The 19,800-nt window shown below is 34.9% G+C and overlaps 1 protein-coding gene across 1 annotated transcript; it reads left to right on the top strand.

Moving 5' to 3' along the window:
- Positions 1 to 9,550: 9,550 nt before the first annotated feature.
- LOC138698948 (vitellin-degrading protease-like) lies at positions 9,551 to 15,233 on the top strand. Its single transcript, XM_069825146.1, has 2 exons — positions 9,551 to 9,667; positions 14,838 to 15,233. The coding sequence occupies exons 1-2, from the start codon at positions 9,551 to 9,553 to the stop codon at positions 15,231 to 15,233; spliced, it is 513 nt and encodes a 170-aa protein (XP_069681247.1).
- Positions 15,234 to 19,800: the final 4,567 nt, after the last annotated feature.

Here is a 19,800-nt window from a genome sequence, read left to right as displayed (position 1 = left end):
CATAACGAAGAAAACAAAAAAATTGAGAATAGTTAAAAGGAAAAGTTGAAAATCGTTACAGAATGTTAATTAGAACAAAAACAACTTTCGATTCAACAGGCAAATATTTTATAATCGAAAGAAAAATTTCCAGTAAAATAATCGAGAAAATGTTAGCAATAGAATTAACACATATCCAGTAAAAACAGAAAATTGTCTTGGGCACCTTGTCTTAGTAGTGTAGTATTTCTAACCAGATGTTTATTAGTTATTCAGAAGAAATTATACTACAAAGTATATTACTAAAAATTAAGACTCCCAAGGGTACAGGCACTAGGGCCTACTTAAAGTACGAATTGCTTCCATTTCATCCAGAGGCAAATTTGTGGAAGTTCTGTAAAGGTTTAAAAACGAAAAGGAAAAATGAAAACGAACGCATCGAGGATTTGACATTTGGCGAAGGAATAAACTGAGGGAATAAATTCAATTCAATGCTTGGTTACTGAATGGAGAAGGTTTTGTAGGTTTCGGTGACCTAAAGCCAGAAAATCAGAAAGATTCTCTAGAGAAACATGCCATAGTATTTATGTTTGTTCCTCCCCATTGCACAAATACAAAATCGGGTACTGTATATGCTTGTAGAAATTCAACTTCTGGAGATAAAAGTCTACTGGAAAAAATTCTAATCCAGGTTATTATTCAGCTAGATCAGGAAGGAGCAAGACAATAATATTCACTTGTGGCAGGAGCCAGTCCAACAAAAAGCGTAAGCTAACCTAGGAATTTGTGGGAACAATAAAATTAATGTTCAATAATTACAAGTCCTCTGGATTAATACAATAAAGTCTGGATGTTGTAAGAAGCTCAATGTCCATAAGAAACGTTTTCCGTAACAAAGTTGAAGTACGAGTATTAGGCCACATACAGGTGAAATTGTAGAATACAATTTTTTTGCCGTGTTTACATAGAATTGAACAAAATCTTTCGCCTGAAAATGATAGACATTGAGATTGTCTGAAGTAACATCAGACCCTATACTTAGACTCTACTTCGTTTCAGTACATGAATATAAGTTAGCATTTCAATATTTAACAACAACATGTCTAGCGTATTGCGCTTCTGCGAAGACATAGACTGTGAAGGTTTCATGAAAAGTGAACCCACGGAAGCCTTCATAAAACATGTTAATTATGTTGCTAATGTTTTAAATGCATATATTTCCAGAAGAAGTCTATATACTCGTAAAGGATCAGATCTTCACAAAATATTGTCCAGGTTTTAGGGTTACCTTGAGTTAGAAAATATTATCTTTGCTTCAGAAAGAAGATTACAATTCCTGCGAGTAGCCATAAAAGCACAATTGAACTGTTGAAATAAGTAATCTAGAAATGTTAGATATATCTAAAGCCCAAAAATTTAGTCAGGACTCTCCAGAACGTAATTGAGCGTATCACTGCACGTTCCCCCAGTTATGACGACCATCCGTGTACCATAGATTTCCTCCAATTACACATGCTTCAGCCTGTTTATGTTTATCTTGGGTAATAGTGGTAACACGTAACTTAAGAGTGAGTCCCCATTTACAATTTTTGTTAGTAAAATTCGAAACATAGCAAAGAAAACTGAGAAAATGATCTAGGGCGTCAAACCTCAGTGGGAGCAAATATTAAAATAAAATGGCTCTGAATTAAATTCCGTTTTCGGAGTGGGAGAATCTAGTTCCTGAAAAGGAGAAGGTTAAGTAAAAATAATACCTAGTGTAACATATGGCAGACTACATTGTTAGGCAGTCGAAGAAATTAACAGGCTATGAAGCCTGTGTTCTGTCACTATTGAGAGAAGGGCGGCTGAAAAATTTTAGTGATGAAAGATTACGGCTCCTGTAGAAACTGTTCAACACAGCTTTCAAAAGGAGTTCATAATATACTTCAAGTTTAAAGTAGGATAGATCTAATGTTGTTGAAAAATATTGTTTTGATCCTGTGCAGTTAAATATTTTTTTGAGTGTTTCGATACTATTAGCCTAATGCGATTGTGATACAACTTAAATTACCTAATGTCGGTTTTTTTCCATAGTCACACTGTGGACATTGTTGCAAAATTAGTGTTCCATTAAAGTACCTATTCTTACTTCCTGGCAATGAAATTCAAATAGAGTTGAAAAGTAGAAAACAACAAAATCGTCCCGAAACCTTTCATAGGTATCACAAAATGTATTACACGTAAACTTTTATTATTATACTAATGTATTTATTTTCAGCACCTTTAATATTTAAAACAACAGTTTATTTTACAACCGATATGGTGTAATAAAAAAATGGTGACTGATTTAAGAAACCGTATCCATATTACTTGAGTTGATATAAGCTATTTGCTTCAGCTGATTTATTCAAGTAACCGCCTACCTCATTAAACTCACAAATTCAAGTAGTGCCACGCGAAGGACCACGTAAACTTCAAGAGAGCACTCACTTTCTATTCTATACGTTATGAACACTATGAAGGACAGTTATTGATCCCTGGTTTTCTGCTTGGGCACTAAGAGAAGTGTCGTATCTGACTTCGCCTTCGACACTGATATCTGCCGAGAGGGCTCACTTCTTTAGGCCTTTGTGTTCCTTTTTGCAGTATTGGTGATTGTGAACGCCACTGCTATACATTTTAAATGTTGACTGGACTGTCCATGCTAACTCCATGACAGCCTTACTTACAATATTGACATTTATTCACAATTAATAACCTTCCCGGAAAAAGGATGTAAAATCAAATTAATTAAATATATGACTTAAGTGGGAAAAGTAATTTTTAAGTAGTCGTTTATAACAATGAATTATTATCCAATTGCTCAATAAACTTGTATCCTTGATTAGTCAAATGCTTCTGATAGTAAATATAGGTCTAACCAAATATGTCTCTAAAATTATTTTTGTTTCTCCTGAGAAATGCTTTATAAATTAATATGCTGTTTACACCCTTATTCCGCGCAGGTCTTCAATTTATCATACATATTTAGTAGTTGAAATAAACAAATTGATACTTCACAGGACTAACGGCTTAAAAGCAGCGTATTTGGTTCTAATGAGTACACTGACAATATAATTATCATGGAGACATGAGACAACTACTCTGCCTGTGATTATACTTCACTTTAGCTCCATGTCTACCTCATTCATTGACTTCTTTTCTGCCTACATCTCCTTTTTCCTTTGTTTCTGTTAGAATAGCCTAATTTTAATATTAATTCAGCATGTAAATTAATTGTATTTCTGCTATTTTATTTCTGATTTCTTGTACCAGTACATCTCACTTCCTGTAAATGTAGTCCATTTTCTTAGCCTTTGTCGTCTGCACATTTCCATCCATGTGAATTGTTTTGGGCTAAAATGTATATATATTTTCGATGAACGAGGAAATGGCCTCGTGCGCTAATCTCCAACTAGCAGAACCCTAAGATTTCTAGACGAACTACTAACTACAAGGTAAAAGTACTGGATTTGGTCCGTCCAGAATGTCTATTCTTGCTCTACTTATCATATCTGGTGAGCATATCCCTATTCGCTACCTGCAGAGTAACCGATAGGTGACCAGTAATTATTCCGAACGGGAAATTATTCAATACAGTGAAATTAATTTTCTTAGATCTCTATCTGTGCTAATACTGCGTAATTTGAAGAGAAATGTGGCCACTAGGTAAACAATTTAGATATTTAGTGTCAGATAAAAATTTAGATAGAAGAATTAACTGACTACATCAACTAAGAACAATATAAGACAATGTGTGTTAGTTTATAAATTTAAGAGAGTGCAAGCTCTCGTGGAAAGCGATTGAATGGAAAAAAAACTAATAGGCCTACTTTGAAGTTTCCTTGCCTGATTTTCTTCAACTGTGACTGATTATTGATGAAATGACATCGCATAAATTAATCTTAACTAAGAAATGATTAAGGCCTTAATATTTAACAACAATGACAGTGTGAGGCTGTGTAATTCTTCTGTTTATTAACTACTCGATACACCATTTCCAGATATCACTAGAACACGTCTACCGAGGGCAATTTTGTAGTGGCTCAATTCTCAACAAGATGTGGGTAGTAACGGCAGCTCACTGTCTAGAAGCGTAAGTAGAGTTTATTTTCAGATTTTTACTCATAGACTGTCATCAATATAGTGGTCATCGCTGTTTGTTTTCAATAAGCTAAACTCGATTTTGATAAAACAAATCCTAACATAAAATACCCTCCAGAACATATGGCTGCTATAATTTTTTGCTTAGTTGGCACAGTGCTGCAGACGGCCGGGCTCTGTGTTGAAATCTCGGCGATGGGAGAGTTTTTTTTAGTGGAAAAGCTAAGGTTGTGATAGTTTTATTGTGGTTTTCCCTTTTTTTCTTCGTCGTTCCACCAACACTCTCCACATTTTTTCTGTTATTACTACCTCCGACTAGTAAGATAAGGCAGTATTTGCGTTTTCGTGACTTATAATACATTGTTTTTTCAACCTTTTCCAACATGTGGCACACTAAAGTTGCAATTTAAAATCCTGCGGCACACTCATATAGTCTAAACCAGGAAGAATTTTTTCATCAAACATGTAAAATACGATAATTTTTAAGGTTTGTCGGTAGTGGAACTTGCTGCGGAAAAAGTCGCAGTTGGCGTTTTTCTCGGGGTTCTCTCATTTCCCCGTATTAGGCATCTACATTATTCCGTCAACATTGCTCCATTCCGTCAACATTCCATGACATTCCCCGAACGCCGGGGACACATGGAGGGGTCTGGCCTAGGGACGAGTGGGGTTACCTCCTCGAAACCTGGGTGAGCAGCGAACCTTATTGTGGTCAACGGTTGTGGATTGGAAATGCGCCTAGCTTGAGGGTTAGAGCAATAGATCTAATAAGGTCACAGTGATGAGTCGTAGTGCCCCCTTCCTTAAATTTAAATTCGAATTCAATTCAATATTCTAACTTTACTGATCTGGAAACACTGGTTGCGACACAGTTATTCTCTTCTCTGCCGCTCGCACAACTACGCTGTGTTTACTGAATGTTGATTTGAACCGCGTTCGCTGAAAGACGGCTATTGCGTGCTCATTTCATTCTACTACTATTTTCACCCTTATTTTCCCAATTTTTGCTCACATCAGCAAATCATTCGCGACACGAAGTGTGACGCGGCACATCTGTTGAAAGTGACTGTCATAATAGATCGTTTGCCATGGTGGATTTTCTCTCAATTTTCCCAGATATTTGAAATAGTAATAGTGGTGAATTATAGAGACTCATAGATCTCCGTAATAGGCACCGGAGCCCTCCAGGGTCTTCCTTTGATGAGTAACGCGTGACGATTCTGTGAGATGCGGCAGACCACCGCCAGACGTATTGGTATACGGATTTGTTGACTTGATAAAAATCTGCGATGAGTGTGACAGTGGAGCTAGGTTAACTGGGCAGCACGATCGACACGCAAGTCATTTCATCACAGGTGCACAAATATCCTATTTATGCCGAAGTTGTTAAGAATGTTCCATGTACCGCCCGGAAAGCATCTCTACCTCGTTACTTCAAGAACATTTTGGTGCAGCCTGTAGAGTGAATGAAAGCGAGGACTAGACTAAGGTGAAGATGCAACTATTAAAAACAAGTAGCTCTTATGTCCAAGTTCTCCAACTTTTTATGCCGAAACACGCTGCAGTCTATTGCCTTATTTTTAGAACCTTAGTATTTCCTTTGTGTCTGATATAAATCTCATAATTCCTAGACAACAATCTGTAGTGATATTAGTCGAGACATTGGGCAGAGGAGAATTCTGTCCGAAAATTATTAATTTTAAACAAAATGGCAATTTTTCCATTTATTATTTTAAGTTTGGAATAACTTCAGCACGAATTTTGTTTGCTCCATCCTTCATATTTCGTGGTATGGCGTGGACGGTTTTCGTGTAAATTTAATTTAGAAACCACTAATTTCAAGCAACTGAATGATTCAACATGTTTGCAACATTGCAGCCAGAGAGGGAGGTGTGAAGTAGTTCACCTCGGGAGACAGACATGAGTTCGTTGGCCTCTTACATCTGTATTAAGAGAAGAAAAAGGAGTATGTTAACGGCGATATTTCCAGATATCTGAAACTTCGAACTTAATTTTCTAATTAACCGTGCATTTAATCACAAAAAGTAGTATAGATTTTCTATTCATTTAAATGTTCCCTATTGTTCCCTTCAATCTCCAGGATTATTTCACTTCCACCCTGTGTATATATTGTATCTACTATCAAATGCGGAAAATATATAGCAGCAGCGAGATGTTTATTTTTGAGTTATTTGTCTATCCCCTTTTTATAGAGCTAAATTATCGACTTGAACAAAACTTACTGAATATGTATGTAACAAAATATATTATAGCACTGAAACAATATTATTCCGCCTTAATGAAACATCTTCGGCCTTGTAGTGGGATAATTCGTAACATGAATTTTTAATGTATGCACCTAAGTAGAATTTTTTTCATTGCTGATTGATCAGATCTTAAGCCGGTCCGGGTTTGATTTCCAGTCAACCCTGCCATTTTTCATCGAAAAATTTATAGCGACCATTATTTCATACAAGATCGTAGTTGGGGGTTTTCTCTGGGTTCTCCCGTTTCCCCGTATTATGCATCCACATTATTTCGTCAATAATTTCTCCCTTTTGTCATCATTCTATAACATTCCCCGAACACCTCCTGGCGACACAAAGAAGGGGCTGGACTAGGGACGACTGGGATTACCTGCTCGAAACCTAGGTACGCAGCGAACCTTAAGAGCATTAACTGGTGTGGGTTTGGGAATGCATCTAGCTTGACGGTAGCGCAATAGATTTGAAATGTAGCAGTGCTAGATCATAGTGTCTCCTCCCGAAATTCTATTCCATTTCATTCCAAAGTAACCTTTTAATGTAAATGAAAGTACTAACATGAAATAAGCTTTCTGTGACCAAGATTTACCTGCCAATTCCATCATTCTCTGACACGTGATAAAACCTCATGTACAGACCTAGAAACAAAATTTGGGCCACCTGGATTTTCAAAGTTCCAGTTATAACATACTGCCCATATCAGCAAATTTAGGTTGCTGAAATTTTGTTTCTGGATCTGTACTCTGTATAGCCTGACTACCACACGTGCACAAGTCTACACTTAATACATGTAATAAATTGCAACATATTACTTGGTTGAAATGAGGTAATCTGCTCTAGATATTAAAATATTAATAGCAAATTAAATCTTCTCCATGTAGCATTGTTGATAATCATTTTGCATGTATTAAATCGCAGCGGCCTCGTGCTTAACATCATACAATAACGTGCGGTGTGCTTTTAAAACATAATTTTGTCGACCGATTGTTGCACTGTACATAGGTTTCACTCTAAGCGTCACGTTGTCACGTCTACTTCCTCGATAAGAATAAGCACTAGTTTGTTATATTGTTAAATGACTATTATTATTATTATTATTATTATTATTATTATTATTATTATTATTATTATTATTATTATTATTATTATTACATATACGAGTACGTTGACATTTTTAATGACTATCTAATAATGTTTAATCACATACATTAATGTTCGTCCTCAGCACAAGACATTGCAACCTCGGTTTTAGTCCACGTGGATTAGACAAGTATATGTCATTTTATAATGAAAGCAACTTATTGGTTGCAACATTGAAATTAAGGCGAGTGATTGGAGCGGCGACATAAGAAATTGAAAACAATAATGCAACTAAATTTCAAAGACCTGCCGAATGTTATTCACGAAGCCGCTCAAAGACCTGCCGAATGTTAAGCATGAGACCGCGGCGATAATAATATTTCAATTTTTAAAATGCTCACATTTTGAGACAACGTGAAAATGGTCATATTGTTGATTATTTTTCTTCTTAACGACCTCGCGTGTTCGTTTATATGTAGTAGGTCTATTGTTGTTACATTTTCACTCTAATCGCAGGATACTATTGTGGTAAAAATTTTATATCGTGGCGAAATAAAATCAATGTTGGAATTATTTAATATACATACATACATACATACATACATACATACATACATACATACATACATACATACATACATACATACATACATACACACATACACATATACACACATACACACATACATACATACATACATACATACATACATACATACATACATACATACATACATACATACATACATACATACATACATACATACATACATGATGTTCTGAGAAAAAAGGTCCAATATTTATAGAGGAGGTTAGTATGCATCAAAACAAGAAATAAAATTCCTATAAACATGGATCCTAAAATTAATATCTTCTGAGAAATGAGCAAGTGTTTACCATCATTGTACGAGCAATGTGAACACTGTGAGATCTTGTGCAAGAAACAAAACATGCCACTATTCAACAGATAAGATACTAATACGTAATGGCAACATTCTGTTTCCTCAATTTTTGTTTCTTGCCAAAGAGTTCACAGTAGAAGATATATTATGCTATTCTTACAACAATTCTCATTACTCAGAAGATATTAATTTTAGAACCCATTACTGTTAAAATAAATCGTCCAGTACAACAGAATATTTTATTTAATTCACGACGCTTTATCAACATCTTTGTTTATTTAGCGTATGAATGAGATGAAGGTGATAATACCGGGAAATGAGTCAGGGGTTCAGCACCGAGAGTTATCCAGCATTTGCTCATATTGGGTTGAGGGAAAACCCCGGAAAAAACCTCAACTAGTTAACTTGCCCCAACCGGGAATCGAACCCGGGCAACCTGATTTCGCGGCCAGACGTGCTAACCGTTACTCCACAGGTGTGGACAAACAGAGTATATGAAACGAACTTACCCGACTGTTATAGTAATAATAATTACTGCAGTGTAGAATCAGTTTACGTACAATTTACAATAGTACGATTAAGAACTCTAACGTACTGTCGTCTGTTTAAGCGCCCTCTTGATACAAAGATAAACAAAGACATGCTGTGTAATACCGTGTAATACACACTGACAAACGGGTGCGTTCTGTTTCCTCAATTGTTTCTTGTCAAAGAGCTGACAGTGATGGTAAACATTTGCTCATTTCTCAGAAGATATTAATTTTTGGACTCATATATATATATATATATATATATATATATATATATATATATATAGAACTTATTTTTCTTGTTTTCGCCTCTATAAATATTGGAACCTTTTTTTTCCCCAGAACACTTTGTATACATACAACTTTAAAAATCTCTGTTTTTAAAACATTGATAAAATATTTCAGCTCGTGTTCATTTCTGAGTGTTATTTTTTAAGAGTAATGCCTGAAAATGAAAGTAATATTGTGTCCATTCCACAAAGTCGCCAAACTTGGACACCTGTCTGAGTAGGAATATAGCGCAAAATTCAACTCAATTTGATCGACAGATGAGTCAAGAATACTCGTCATGTAGGACCACGCAAATTTGTCAAACTGATGAATAGCCGTTCTGCAGTGCAATCTTTTTAATAAATTGTTTACTTTTACATACAGTTTTGATGTAAAGACGATGCGTGTCCGGGCCGGTAGCAGCTACAAGGAAGAAGGAGGTTCTGTTCGAAAAATCTCCACAGCAATTATTCATCCCAGATATAAGGATTATGATTATGACATCGGTGTGATAAAGGTCGGAGTAAAATAGATAAAACTGCATGTCATTATAATTATAAAGAATCACTGATTGGAAAAGGGAATAATGTCCACCTATGTTTTGAGAAAACTAATAAAAACTTATTAACACTTACAATATTATTCCTACAGCTTTGTGATGCATTACAAACTTGTAGAACTAAGTTTCCTGAACTGTATGGTGGGTCGATTCAGCACATTCGATAAATATTTTTGAAGTTTATGGACTTCTTCCTTTTTCCAATAAATTATTAATTCTCATGGGTAATTAGCAATGAAACTCAAATAAACACATGTTTAATCTGCTATTTATTGTTAGTTAAATTTCTATTGTTAACACAGTGTGAAAAATGTTTAATATCAGTCAGACACCTTAAGAATTTAATAAATTGTGCTGTTGTATTAAAAATAATTTTAATTAAAAATTTATCTACTAATCTTCTTCATCAGATTGGGTAAGATTTGTTGTGGGCCGTTGAAGAATGTTGTTATAAAACTCCTGTTACTCTGATGGAATATTTAATTATTTTATTAACGTTTTGCAGCTTGTTGGGATGTATAGGAACTTTGGAGTCGTATATCATATTTCTAGGAGCACATTATGGTGTCTCTCTTCCCTTAATAAGTCTGTATGTCTTGCGATCCAATCCATCTATGCATTTCGAAGAAACGACATAGCCTGGGATTTCCTGTTTATAGGTCAAATGCCGGCAATTATTAGCATGTGAAAAATTTTCCTTCAAGTAACTATTTAGGGCAATTCAAGACTTTTTAGAGGAGTGTGACCGCCATTTTTTAACATAAATTATATCGTGATGTTCAATAATCTTTACTTAAAAACATTGTGTTTTTCTTGAATTAACTATCATCTCAACATGTTGTTTCACAGAGTAGATTCTGTCTTCTTTTTGTATCACTCTCATTATTACGACAAAATCCCTATCGCACTGGAGGAACGAGTGACCACATACAGGAAAATAGTGCTCAATTACCTGAAACTTGGCAGACATTGTTACATACATCGGATAACGTACAATAGTGTTATTTCGATTCTGTCCGCCACAAGAATCATAAACACATGTATTTTTCACTGAGTCAGGTATTTCACTTATGTAGTCATTGAGCAATGTACAGACTTCATTGGGGCCTCGAGTAGCTTGTCCTTCGTGGTAGCAATAATACTGTGCTGTGTTGTTTTCCAGGTTATGGATTCCAAATACAAAAAGCCACAGTTTTCGTAAATAGAACATTTCCTGTACAAGAAGACAAGGAAGGGGAACAATTTGCTTAAAGTCGAACACTAGGTCCACTACGTCATTTCTTTTAGAACATAGTTTCACTACCTCTTGTTTTTTTTTATCAAATTTTGATGCTCGTCGTTTGTGAACTAACAATTCTGGGAAAGCCACTCGTTTTGTATGTTCATTAAGGAAAGGAGATTTAATTTTGGCGTCTTTGTACAAGTGAATGTTCTGTCAGTTCCATTAGATACAGATTTTTCTCGTTTTATTTTTATCATCGTATAATGTAGTGATTATTTCCATTTGGTCTTCATCTTTGAAATTTTCAAAACACCTTCTGGAATAACTTAAATAAAAGAGACACAAAACTGCAGTATATATTATATGTTCACAGAAGTATTTAGCAGTAGAGATATATCCAAATAACACATAAAACATAAAAGATCTTACCTTCATGATGGACCAGACCGATTTGCTGGCACAACTCCTCGTTTTGAAGTTACGTATTGATTTCCTAAAGATCTATCTTGCGTTTTTCTTTTACAAATTCATCAATATTTCTTACTCCTTTTCTTCTCCGTTGTATTTGTTCATTATCAGAATTACTTTCACTCATGCTGCTATGGATGTTTTACAGACAACAATCACACTGACAGCAATATTAGCAAATTAAACGAGAGACAGACTTCCTACCTGACATCTGGTGGTGACGCTTACAATAGTGATTGGAAAAAGGAAGAAATTCCGAACATTTACTTCATTGTTATTGCTGGTAGATTCTTCCTTTCTCCACTAATCGATGGGTGGATGGCTCAAGAAAAAAATGTATATTTCAGCTTATATTTGAAAAATGTGGACTTTCTTCCTTATTCCAATCAGTGATTATTATAATCACGACTTCATCTCTATTCACCTTTCCCAATTAGCTTTTTATTTCTTGTAACCTGAGACTCCGGTTTCCATCAAACAATGGTGCTCAGATATAAATATGGAAAACCTTTGGTCATTGGTTTTATTTAGTAAAACAATCACTTAGAGCTATACTAATTTATAAAGGAGAAAATATAAGAAACACCTAAATAACGCTTCCTTCCGAGTAATCGAGTTCGATTTATTGGATTTTTGGCTATGACATACGTTTCCGCTTTGGCCATAGCTGAAAATATTACCAATTACTGTTTAACAATAACTTCTTTACTGTGTTAATACTAGAGCATTCGATAAGCAGTACCCACGGACTTTGAGCAATACCAGAGTCCGTGAGCAATACTGTAAATCAGCGCTCCCAGCGGTGAGCATAGGAATTTTGGAGTGCGTAATAGAGAGGTGAGCGTAGTATAAACAAAATATTAACGGTTTTTAAGTAACCATATTTTGGAACAAAGATGCTTCATAAAAAAACAAGTTACAAGAAGAAAAAAATTCAACTCGGTGCTTGAGAGCATTAAAAGAAGCTTATGGGAGAGAAGTCCTACCACAATGGACTATTGCAATGAGTGAAAGCGAGGCTTTCACTTTCAATCAAGAACTGACAATCAAAGAACCCGCCGTCTCCCAAGGATTTGGCAACATATTGTTGACATGGTAGGGGTCTATTTTTGAAGTATATAATTCCAAAAGTAATCTAAATTAGTGATGAGATAAACTGCTCTTTTGTGGTCACTGTTCGACCTGTGATTGCTCATTTATGATCACGGTGTTCTTAGACAGTGAAACAGTGATTGAACTGTGAACGTATTCGATATGAACACTGAACAGTTCATTCTTCCCCTCTCATCACAGCGTCTCACTGCAATGTTTCAGTGCTCTCGTTATTTCGCACATGGTAGGTGAGGACGAGAAAATATTGAAGTTGAATGTTTGTACTTCACAGAAGTCAAGTGTAAGCACAATACTGAGATGTAAATACAGGCGTTTCAGCATTTTGAAAACAGATTAAATATATAAAAGTCAGTATTTATTTATTTACTTATTCATTTATCTAATTATTTATTCATTCATTTAATCTAATGCTATAGACAAACTGAACATTTGTCGTCAGGCTACCCAATATAATGGTTTCCATTTGATGTTGTACACTATTCCTGAAGTGAAATATTATGAGGGGAAAAATGGAAAATTAGTAATTTTGACATTGTGTGTGAGTGTGTGTGTGTGTGTGTGTGTGAATTCACACATCACTCAGAAGATGAATGAAACATTGTTACTTTTAATTCATTGTCATATTTGAAGATAAATATCATAGGTCCTTCAATAACTGTCTATTTTTAAACCTAATGCATAGAACAAAAGTTTACGTTAGGTTATACACATAAAACATATATACGACTAGCGCTTTCGCTATTAAGATAGCATCTTCAGGTCTGGTTAGCATATTATGAAACTTTTTACATAAAGACATACTGGGTGTTCATTTCAAAGTGTGTCATGACGTCACTGTTGTCAGTCAGCGATTTGAAGCGAGTTTAAGTTTTTATGTCAGAGAAGTTACCTATTAATCAAGGCGTTCAATCAGAAACTTGAGAACGTGTACGGTATAACTTGAACGTCGTAGCAACAGATGGCGGTTTGTAATGTCTGTGTGCTACCATAACCTCTTTCGAACTGTTTTTTGCGTGGCCATGTCGTACGCAGGGTATTTGTTATCATCGGTTGCGTACGGCAACATTCCACAACATAAATCAAATGCTCCGTGTCCATGTTGACCATCGAAGTTAATGTCAACAAATACGTAAAAAATCGTCTTAACCTTTTCCCCATATCCTGACAGCCCACCTCAGTACATGTTTCCAAACAGTTCACATTTCTGCCACTACCGGCGTTACCGTACATATCAGTAAGTACTCTTCAGAATGAACGCCGTACTTGCTATGCAACTTCTCTGACACATAGGCAATACACCTCTGCGGAAGTGTAGGAAGATTGAATTCTCTAGGCTCAACGACTAGCCACATGACGGCATACAGCGAGCCATGACACACTTTGAACTGAACACCCAGTAGATGGAATGCAACAAAATGAAATGCAATAAAGTACATGACGTGAGGAAAAAATTACAATATTAAGATAACTGTGCAAACAAAAGGCAAAGTAAAATAATTACTTGAAAAACAGGCTTGTTAACTTGTCGGACCAACATTCCTTGCAAAAATTGTCATATTTGGTAAAATTTTGTTATTATAGTAATTTTACTGATTGATTAGTGTAGCCAATTAATAATGTCACTGCTTAAAATAATGGAATAAATTAAGCAATGTAAAAACCTGCCAGATTTTCGGCTGTCGGCTGACAATAGTATATTTTCCGGCTATAAGAAATTGAAATCTGCCAGGATCAGCCTGATATCTACTGAGGGCTCACAGTTCGCGGGCGTACTTGTTCCCAATGTTGTCTCAAGGCAGCACAGCAGCGCAGCGCACTCAGTGAGTGAAGAACGTGAACTGTCTCAGCTGGTGAGCAGTTTAGCTCTCGAACTGTGATCACTGTTTAAAGATCACAGGTGTGATCGTGATTTTTCGATCACCGTGATAAAATAACAGGTCAGTGATTTTCTGCTCATCACTAGTCTAAATAAATTTAGTGTGAAATAGTAACTACAATATGTTGTCATTACTTTTCGAATGCTCTTGTATTATAAAAATATATGATTGACTAGTTTCAAGATGATGTTCCTCATTCTCCGAAGCCTGATGAAACTATTATATTTTTATTCTAAATTCAATACGTTTTGATGCAATTAAGTACAAGCTAAGCGTATGAAACAATATAAATAAAGTACATTATTTAAATGTGAATTTGAATGTCTCCTGTCCACAGGCTGTCTTATCATTCAGTAGTCAGTATTTTAGCGAAACTGTATTAATTATATCTATAATATAAATGTTCATATCGTTATTTATTAAAATACTGCTTCCTATGGATTTTCAGGTAACAAGACCTTTCAGATTCGGTGAATCCATTAAACCAATTGTCATGATATCAACGCCTCCAGAAGTCGATACCTGCGCCATTGTAAGCGGTTGGGGGGACCTCAGAGAAGGAGGTAACTCCCCTTCACGTTTGCAGCATGTTGAGGTCCTCATCGTAGACTTCTATAGATGTGTATCTTCTTACAAAAGAATCACTTCCCGAATGATCTGCGCAGGATGGCCTAAAGGAGGCAAAGATGCATGTCAGATGGATTCGGGTGGTCCTCTCGTTTCTGAAGACAAGCTCATAGGAATTGTGTCTTGGGGGTACGGATGTGCACAAAAAGGATATCCCGGAGTGTACACTAGCGTTTCTGTCCTGAGAAATTGGGTCATATCACATGTTGGAGACTGAAATATTAAAGATAATACAAGTAATATAATTAGTGCTTGAGAAAATAATGAAATTGAAAGAGTTGGAACAATTTGTACAGTGGAAAATATTTGTGTAGAATAGATTATGAAGAATGCAAAGCTTCGAGGTTTTCAATCTTCTGCATTGACGGAGATTTGAAGAGGAGGAAAAATCAGGACTGATTCCCAGTATTTTCATGTAGTAACATTAGACCTTTTTCTCAAGAGGGCAGATAAATGCTATAAATGTGGTCCCTGTGTAATTATAACTCTTCCCTTTCTTCCTTGAATATTTTTCTGAAATAGTGTTGGACGGTAATGAATAATTCCCCTCTTCAATCTTCATTGTAAATTGAACCTCGAACTGGTTGTATGGGAAGTGAACAAGATAAGCACATAGCCTCGGCGTTGGATTGGATACTCGTCCAAACGAAACATTTTTGCACTATACTGAGCAAATACTATTTTTATTATACTAATTTCATAATCACTGTCAATTCTCTTAAATGTATGTTCTTTGATCTTCTTCTTCTTTTTCTTCTTCTTCTTCTTCTTCTTCTTCTTCTTCTTCTTCTTCTTCTTCTTCAGGCTCTACAACTCTCAGATGATATTTTTGGCCTTCTCAACAACTTTCTTCCATTCCTTACGGCTTCCAACTATCTTTGTCCAATTTTCCACCTTCATCAATTTCGAATCATTCAGAACATCATCCTCCCATCTATTTTTTTATCTACCCCGCTTTCTGTTAACTATTAGTTTCCATTTGTATATTTGTTTGACCAGTCTGTTATTCTCCATTCTATTTATATGACCAAACCATCCTAATCTTAGCGATATTATATGATTTATTATGTTCCTATTCTTTATAAGCTCATTAAGCTCACTGATATAATTATTTCATTCTCCATGCACCATCATTCATTTTAGTTGGACCAAAAAATTTTCTTAGTATTGCTCTTTCAAAAATTAGTAGTCTGTGTTTTATGGAGATTTTAAGGACCCATGTTTCACTGGCATAAGTTACTACAGGTCTTATTGTACTATAGTATAACGTAAATTTGGACTTTTTACCCTAGATATCACTTTACTTCTAAATAAGTGCAGGTTAGCATGGTATGCTTTGTTTCCCATTATAATTCTTTCTCTTATTTATTCCTGAATGGTGCTGTTGTTATTAACAGTTTATCCAAGATATTTGAAACTTGGAACTTGTTAAATCATTATATCATTTATTTTTAAATCTCCTAAAATTTCTCTCTTTGTGCTGCATTTTAAAAATTTTGTTTTCTTCTCATTAATTATCAATCCGAAATTCATTGCATGTTCTTTTAAATTGTAAAATGTTTCTATCAAAGCCGATTTTGTTCTTGCAGTTATTATTATGTCATCAGCATAAGCTATATATTGCCTTAATTTTGTTGTAATGTTTCCCCTCATCTCCAGTTTCTTCAATATAAAGTCTATATCCAAACTAAATAATGTAGCTGAAAGCGGATCACCTTGTTTGACACAGTTTCGTATACTGAACTTTTCGCTTATCTTATTGGTCACCTTTATTTTAGCCTCAGTGTTTCTTAATGTTAGGGCTATTAATCGTATAATTTTGTTAGGCACTTCATAAAATTTTAAACACTCAATAATTCTATTTCTACATATAGCATCAAAAGTATTATGAAGTCAATAAAGATGTTATATAGGTCAATATTAAATTCATGGCATTTCTAAAATATTTGTCTAATTAGAAATATATTGTCTATAGTTTATCTGTTTACTCGGAAACCCATTTGATAGTCGTCCAGTTTGTTTCCTATTATTTTGACAAGTCTTTGGTTTAATAAAATGGTATATATTTTATATGTTATATTTAATAACGTTATTGGTCTGTAGTTGCAACACATCAATCTATCTCCTTTTTTAAAGATTGGGCAGATGATTCATTCATTCCATTGTGTTGGTAACTTCTCTTCTTCCCATATATTTGTCATCAATTTATGCAGTTCTTGTTTAAGCATTCTTCCACCGTATTTTATCAAATTCGGTGGAATGTTGCCTGATCCAGAAGCTTTATTTGTTTTCAGATTGTTAATTATATGACAGACCTCATTAAAACTTGGTGATGATACTTGTTGATCAGTATCTGTTTCGATTCCTAAAATTTGTGTTGTTTCTGTTTCATTAGTACTTATATTAAGGAGTGTCTGGAAGTGTTCCTTCCATCTAACCGGTACCTCAGTTTGTTGCGTAAGTATGTTGCCATCGGCACTTTTACATATCATGGGACTCACACTTTCCTGGCATTTGAAATAATTCTTAACCGCTTCAAAAAATTTTCTTGTTTCGTTTTTTCTGGAGTTTTCTTCAAGTTTGATGATCTCCTCATTTAACCATTTTTTTTTCTGTTTCTACATATTTTATTAGCTTCCTTCCTTTTTTGATTATAAATATCATTACTAGCTCTTGTCTTATTATGCAATGCTCTCATTTTTGCTTAATTTTTTTTCTGTTATTATATTCCTACAATCTTCATTCCGCCACTCGTTTCTTTGTTTCTTCTCTTCCTTACCAATTGTTTCATTTGCAACTTCATCTAGTGCTTTTTAATTCCTTCCTATTTGTTACTAACGACCTATTCTTCTAGTAGGCCTTTAAGATTTTCAAACACCTTTGTTCTATATTGTGTAATTTTCTTGGAATTTTGTAAATTATCTTTATTCCATTTAATCATCTGATCAATTTTCTGTTTCTTGTATAGTTTTGGCAATTTTTTATTCATGATGACTTTAACTAAAATTTATGAAGTGTTCTCGATCTCAATTATAGTACTTTGAATGTGTTTATTTATTTTGTGTTTATTTATTTAATCCTCAATCAATTCCTGATGTAGTACCTTCACATTTAGCTCCGTTCATATACAGAGAACGAACGTGAACGAATACGTTCTCTTTTGTTCTCCTTCGTTCGCTTGCGCAATAGCGAGCATCCTCCAATCAGTAATACTGATAGGGGCAGATCTTTCACAGTAAACCCAGCATTCTCCAATCTTTCCTATTTTCTGCCTTCCTCTTAGTCTCCGCATAAATGAGATATATAGCGTATAATATGGTATCTTACATTCTGTGTCTAATGCAGTAGTTAGTCTCCTAACATCTCAACAGATGGTAGAAGTATACATATTTTACGTTCCTGTATCATACAGCCGGAAGACCAAGACGAAGATGGGCCGACCTCTTCAGTGAACGAGTAGGAAGCCATTGGTCAAGCAGAGCAAGACATAGGGAAGACTGGAGAAACATAAGAAGACAAGTGAACAGCAACTAAAACCAGTGCGATAGAAACAAGCGAACAATACCAAAGTGTGCAGAATGTGAACCAAGTGAACAATTCCACTCTTACGCGGAGTAGCTCACCGCGTGAGACAAATAGAGCTCTCTCTCTATAGGAGGAGGCCTTTGCCCTTAACGGGACATTTTTTAGGCTAATCATTTCATTTCATTTCAATCATACAAACTGTTGCATGTATAAATTGTTTACCTACCTAATAGCTTCAAAACACTAAAACGTCACTTACCATATTTTACTCCCGAACCCCTCAATCCATGTGTTACCGGTATTAATTATTATAATTAGCAAACAAACATAATTATTTAGATGAATTACAGAATTATTAAAAGAGAATCAATCTCAGCTTTTCTTTTTCTTATTTTGAGTGTCAACTTCTTTCACAGAAATCAGTATTAATTCCCCATTCTTCCATATTGCCACTTTCCTTGGCAACGTTCGTAAAAAAAATTGTAATTTAAACGGATAATAACAAAGCCTCTAGTTTTTCAAGAACAACATAAATATTATGGACATGTTGCGCGTAAGAACGCTAACACTATTCTAAGTTTATGGTATTGGTAGGTGGTATGATTAATCCATACTCAAAGTGTAATATTAGCAACGATTTCTTAAAATTACACTGTATATATCACTTTATAATGTATCATGTTTGGAGCAAATCATGTTAGATGAAGAAGTAGTTATTTCAAGAGCAGTTTGTGTGATTAAAAAGAAAACATAATTGTAAAATATTACATCTAGAAACATAGACATAGCTTAGGTGGATGACTCAATTTATGAAAAGTAGACGACGATACATGTGAACGATTTATCAGACTTAAGATCAGAAACTGAAGCAGGACAATTCATTTCTTTTTTTAGATTATCACCTTCCAATTTTGAATGCCTATTAAATTCAATAATATATTAACTTCATTCACATGAGTCCCAAAGTTAAAACCCTAAAGGGTTAGATCGGGAGATCGACGGGACCATTGATTATAACAAATGACTCCCTCCTGGAACACTTGAATCATGACTTATATGAAGTGTTCACTATGTCATCTGTGGCGAAATTCTGTTCAAAGTGTGTGTGATTTTTTCATCTCCGGGAAATCTTTAAAAAAGGGTGAAGAATCAGATTCACATAATTATGTATGAACGTAATTATTTCCTTAAGAATTAACCCGACAATAATAATTTTTCCACGCATAGAACACAATACATAAACGTTCTCGTAATGTGGT

This window comes from Periplaneta americana, chromosome 4, assembly GCF_040183065.1.
Source record: "Periplaneta americana isolate PAMFEO1 chromosome 4, P.americana_PAMFEO1_priV1, whole genome shotgun sequence".
In the NCBI taxonomy this organism is placed as follows: Eukaryota; Metazoa; Arthropoda; class Insecta; order Blattodea; family Blattidae; genus Periplaneta; species Periplaneta americana.
The sequence above is the reverse complement of the archived record's forward strand: the minus strand, read 5'-3'. Positions and strand labels throughout refer to the sequence as shown.